Here is a 6010-nt window from a genome sequence, read left to right on the forward strand (position 1 = left end):
TATTTAAATTTATTTTTATGAAAAATTTTGTTTATAATTTTATTAATTAAAAATAATATTTATTATTTATTACTTTACATTGTGTTTTATTATTATTATTATTATTTTAATTTAACCTTATATACATATTACTTGAAACCTATATACATATATTATTTAAATTTATTTTTATGAAATTTTTTTTTATAATTTTATTAATTAAAAATAATATTTATTATTTATTACTTTACATTGTGTTTTATTATTATTATTTTAATTTAATATTTGTTTTCGAGACACCACCGCGTATCTCCAATACTAATTGATAAACATTTAGACCCATTTACCACCACTACAACCTCTCTTCCACTCTATTATCAAACGAACAACATCTAAATATCAAAATCATTTTTTAAATATCCCCGTCCAATATTTATATAACATTCACATTAAAGTCATATTAAAAACTCTCTTACACATTCTGACAAACACTCCCGATTCATAGATTTTCGAACTAAAGCAATGGTCCCTATTAAAATTTATTAAAGCCAATGGTCCAATCAAAGCCTCACACACAAAGCTGTCACTATTAAAATTTATTTACAATGCTCAAAGCTTGCAGTATTTGAATAGGGGCCGGTTGACCGAGAGGAAAACGCGAGGAAGCCACATGTTTGTGGCGATGGCGTGTTTTTCGCTGCATCATAATTAATCGCATGTTCAAATAATTAAAGATATTCGCTTCAATCAAAAACTCAGAAAAGTTTTCCTTTTTCCGTCAAAGGTGTAGATTTAGTCGCAACCACCTTCAAATAAAGTTAATGGTGGGAGGCGTTGGTGCAGACATGGATTTCCTTGGTGTTCTGAGGAAGAAGGAGAAAGTTGAGTTAATGAAGAATCTATGCAACCCAGAGGGGATCCGGAATGACCAGACCAGGTTGAATTTAGCCGTTGCTGCAAGCACTGCGGAGGCGAAGGATAACAGCAAGAATGCTCCGAGATCTGATGGTTCGTTCAAAAACTGTGTTTTTGAGAAGGGGAGCTTTCTTTCCCTATTAAGAGATGGGGTGATGTTTGAAGAGCACGGTGGGGAGGAAAAGGGTTTCCCTTCTTGGATTAGCACTGTTAATGGAGTTTCTAAGCGCTCAGTTGAAGAGTGCATTCCTCGGTCACTGGATCTCTCCGTTCTTGGAAAATGTTCTAGTTCCATTAATTTATTCACCAACCAGTCCGGTTTTGGATCCCCAATAGGACTCAAGGGGGGATTCGACCACAAGACGTGGTTAGATGATGATCAAGCTGTTTCTTCTGGACATGTGACCAGTTTTAGGTGTGGATTCCAAAGGATAGAATAGTTAGTTGTGCGTTTATTTTAAGCTAATTTATTGTGTTCACGTAGGTCTGTGATGTTAATGGTAAGCAAGTTTATTTTCGAATCCAGGCCCAAGCAATCTCGTGCACAATTGACAATTTTCTACGGCGGAACAGTGAACGTTTACAACGATATTCCTGCTAATAAGGTATGGGATTGCCAAATTTAGATTTTTGTTGAGGGTTGGAAATTGTAATTATTTAGAAATGGGGAGAGTTGGATAAATTTGGAGAGTCAGGTCAAGTTCACCGTTTTTCTGAGTTAAGTTATATTTTGGAAAAAATGGAATTTAGAGTTGGATAAATTTTTAGAGTCACTTCAAGTTCATTGAATTTTTGAGTTAAGTTATATGTTGGACAAAGTGAAATTTAGCGTATATGTGCCTGTTAAGTTATTTTGATCTAGTTCCTAATTGAAAAAATTTAAATACCCTTAACCAAATTAAGTCAAGTCGAATCAATCAAATTTTAAATGATCAATACAAAACAGCCGCTTTTCCCCTCTCCCTACTTTAAAATATGGGCAAGGCCTAGTTTAGGCCAATAATGGCATCTGTTTTACAGGCTCAAGCCATATTGTTAAATGCCGGCGGTGGAAATTATTCTAATTGTCCAGTTATTCCAGTTGCCCCGAAGGGCCGTGAATCGCAGATCACGGAGCTGAAAACATTACTTCCTCGTGTGGAGTTATCGAAGGGGTCACGCATCCAGCACGCACCTGCTAGTTGCAAGATGTACGCAGGTAGGTCTAAGGCCACCAGTTATCGAAGACCATCAATATATGAGATAATACATTTTTTTTGTTGTTGGCAAATTCAAGTAATATTTCTGGATGGCAATCTATTAATCCTTATTGGCATGACCTTGTTTAACGTTTTGAGTGTTTTTTTCAGAAATTATGTGAAACCATTTGGTGGAGATTTTTATAAATAAATTTAGAATTTTGAAAAACTCTAAAACATTTAATGATATTTCTTGATTGCATTTGATTTGAGTCACACCAACTTTAGATTTTTTACATTTTTTTTAAGCATGTCTCCTTTCTTAAGGGAAGATACAACAACCACCTAAAATTCATGATCAGTCCACTTGCTAGGCGTATCTTCATAATAATTTCACTATAAAGACTACTGATTCCTGGTCATGCCTTTTGTCAATGACTTGTGATCAGATCTTCCACTAGCAAGGAAGTATTCTCTTCAGCGATTTCTGGAGAAGCGCAAGGACAGGTAACATAATTACTTCTTATTTGTCATTCTGGTTTACAAACATTATGCATCCATGTATGGTGAAAGGGCTGTGCCAGCTCAATGTTTATTGATTGCATGTCCTCGTAATATATTGCATCTTGAAATTTTCTTTTACAAGGAGATGCAAAGTTGCATCTTGAAATTTTCTTTTACAGAGAGATGTAAAGTTGCATATATTGCACCAAATTACAGTAATACATGGTATCTGAGTGCTTATTCTAAACCCATCATTCTTGTCTGTCAGCCATTGAAGCTCTCGCTAAAAACTAGAAATAAAAGTGATGTCATCTGTTGTGCTGTGCAGACTTAATGCAAACGCAAAGTCTCCATATAGTACGGTAGCTGCAGCAGACGATAGTAAATTTCAACAATATGCACCGTCGTCGTCAGACTAGAATTCTTCTCGACCATGCAAGGACTGGAATTGTTCTCATATTTTCCAGAACAACAATTTTAATGAGCATTTTGATAATACATTAATACCACTGTGTATTCCCGTTATTCATAGGTATTTATAGTCGGTTAATCGAGATTGCCCAGTTCTAGTTACTGAAGATGGCTGACCACAACTACCTTCTGTTTGGTTCGTATTTCATAAATTAATTACTTGAAAATGATAAAGCAGCTGTTGTTTTCTGCATTTTTCTCATGTTTTCAGCAATAGGCCCACACTACAACGAATATCTAGATATTTATGAATCCTTGTTATACACATTGCGTTCACATTAAATATTTGTTTGTTTGGAGAAATCGGTCGCGACCACATGTAGGTCCGTGAGTGATTTTACATATTCTGCACGCGGTATATAGATATCGATATATATATTTCCAGAACTATATCGAGTATCGATTCCAGAACTGTACTGACCTATTAAGATATTGCGGATATTTTGAAAATTTAGAAATATGTGTCAAGGTTAAATGGGTTTGGAAAATATCAAACTGTAAAAGTGAAATTAAGGAAATTTTATATAATTGTGCTTTTTCATATGGGGCTTGCCACTTGAAATATTTCCAAAGTGATTAGTCCCGGCTTTGGCACCTGAGGAATTGGAATGAAAGTTAGAAGTTGACCTGCAATTAATTCGATGTTTCACCTATTTTTAATTCGATATTTGACTTAATTTTTTTTTACCGTAGTCTAACGTTATTCCTTTAAAGTTTGGGAAATTTTATTTCTATTTAAAAAAAATAGAATTTGACTAGGATTTTTATAAATTCAAGTAAAAATTTCAAATTTCATAATTTTAATTGTTTTAGAAGTTTTTGATGGTGCTGAATCTATTTCCATTATCAAAAACATAATTCAAATACTACATTTACATTGTTTATTTTACTTTTAATCCACTGCAAATCTCAAACTCATTTTCAATTTTTTTGAAAATTGACTTTTATTTTGTTTTGGTTGGCTTTTGCAATTTTTTTTAGACACGGTAATTTCCCTAAAATGAATGCAATTTTTTCCTTATCATTATTTTTTTTTGTTGGGAAGAGTGTATTGGGTGTAAGGAATTATGATGATTATGGGAAGTTTGTTGGGAAGAGTGTATTGGGTGTATGGAATTATGATGATTATGGGAAGTAAAAAGCCATTGTTAAGGCATGGGTTGATGAATCGTTACATGAACTCGAACACGGAACAGAGCAGAAGAGGGTGATATTAAAGGAATCACTTTTTTTTCTCCATGTTCCAAGGAGGTGATGGTGAGCATTAAAAATGTCTTTTCCTTCTTTTAGTGATACAATTTTATTTCTATTCTAAACTAATTTTGTGATATAATTTTATTTATATTCTAAACTAATTTTGTTCCACAATTTACTTCCTACGGGTGAATATTTGGTTTCTAGCTATCATCTATGCTATTTCGCGATGCCGAGGGACTTATGTTTTTTCGTATCGACCTTTGTATTGTGTTACGAGGTACTTTATATGTTGGGTTGTATTCATGTTCTCTGTTGCACTGTAATTTTCCTCATGGACCATGGTAGTCTAGTTTTCATATTGAACATGTCCTAGTTATGTTAAAGATTATTGTTTTTTAAAAGTTATATGGTTATAAGAGTGCATAGATTTTCATTATAGGTGCATCCTTCTATCAATCAAGTAATTATTTTTTCAAAATTTCTGAGTTTGTCTTTTTCAAATGCGATATTTGAGTTTTGGATTGAGCGGAGAAAATATATCAATAAATTTATATATAGAGGTTGTTCATTTTTTTTTCAGTGGGAGAGAGAATCCTCGCTGAAGAATCATAATACATCATATATCGCATTGTATTCCTATGGTTGTTGAGTTCTCTTTTCTTGGATTTCTTAATATGACATGTTTCACAGTTTGCAACTGTATATATTATTTTGTTTTAACCTTTTTCTATGTGTTTTCATTGCACTTTCTATTGTTGCATCATAATTATGGCAGTTTTTCTAAAATAATTTGCTAATACGAAGAATTTGTTCCATGATAATCAATTTTGAAAAACCCAGTGATTATTCATTGTTAACTAGTTGGATCCCTATAATATATTATCAAGAGTTTATTATTTTAGTTAAGTACCGACATACACCACTCTACACTTATTTTGTTATAGTTACTCATTTTCTGTACCTTATTTTTATTTTTGGGAGTTGAGCTTCCATTGGCCTTATTCAGCCTCCCTATGCCATTGGCCAATGAGCCTCCCTATGCCATTCCTAGCATGGCAGTAGGCCATAATATTTTCTCGCAATTGTTTGCAAAAATTGTCTTTACTTATATTGTCTATACAAATTTTGGAATATCTATAATATTTATAAGATGGAGCTAGACTTTATTGATCTCATTGAAGAATTTAATGAAGGGAAATATACGCATAATAGTTGTTGTTCAGTATAACTAAGCTTTGAACTATATCGATTATCGATTCCAGAACTGTAGTGACGTATTAAGATATTGCGGATATTTTGAAAATTTAGAAATATGTGTCAAGGTTAAATGGCTTTGGAAAATATCAAACTGTGAATGTGAAATTGAGGAAATTTTATATATAGTCAAATTGTGCTTTCTCATATGGGGCTTGGCACTTGAAATATTTCCAAAGTGATTAGTCGCGGCTTTGGCACCGGAGGGACTGGAGTGATGGTTAGAAGTTGACCTGCAATTAATTCGATGTTTGACTTAAATTTATTTACCGTAGTCTAACGATTATGTTCTTTTGCCTGGAAAGTTTTTGAAATTTTAATCATATTTTACAAGAATTTCGGTGGGATATTTGTAAATCCAAGTAAAAACTTCAAACTTCATAATTTTAGGTGTTCTAGAGGTTTTTGATGGTGCTGAATCCATTTCCACCGTCAAAAACACATCTACAAGATTTTTTGAAACTTTTTTGCCCGTATTCTGGCCACTTTTGGCCCTCCGGTAATTCTTTGGC

The 6010-nt window shown here is 33.2% G+C and overlaps 1 protein-coding gene across 1 annotated transcript; it reads left to right on the forward strand.

Annotated features, from left to right (window-relative positions):
• The first annotated feature begins 703 nt into the window (after positions 1–703).
• LOC149176780 (uncharacterized) lies at positions 704–3390 on the forward strand. The gene is made up of 5 exons (XM_089423191.1): positions 704–1309; positions 1421–1499; positions 1915–2092; positions 2522–2579; positions 2905–3390. Exons 1-5 carry the CDS (start codon positions 801–803, stop codon positions 2993–2995), a joined length of 915 nt encoding a protein of 304 aa, XP_089279317.1. The 5' UTR covers positions 704–800; the 3' UTR covers positions 2996–3390.
• The last annotated feature ends 2620 nt before the right edge of the window (positions 3391–6010 follow it).

Source organism: Pinus tabuliformis, chromosome 4_1 (genome assembly GCF_031772625.1).
Source record: "Pinus tabuliformis cultivar Carrire ecotype Pingquan chromosome 4_1, CPIR1, whole genome shotgun sequence".
Lineage (NCBI taxonomy): Eukaryota > Viridiplantae > Streptophyta > Pinopsida > Pinales > Pinaceae > Pinus > Pinus tabuliformis.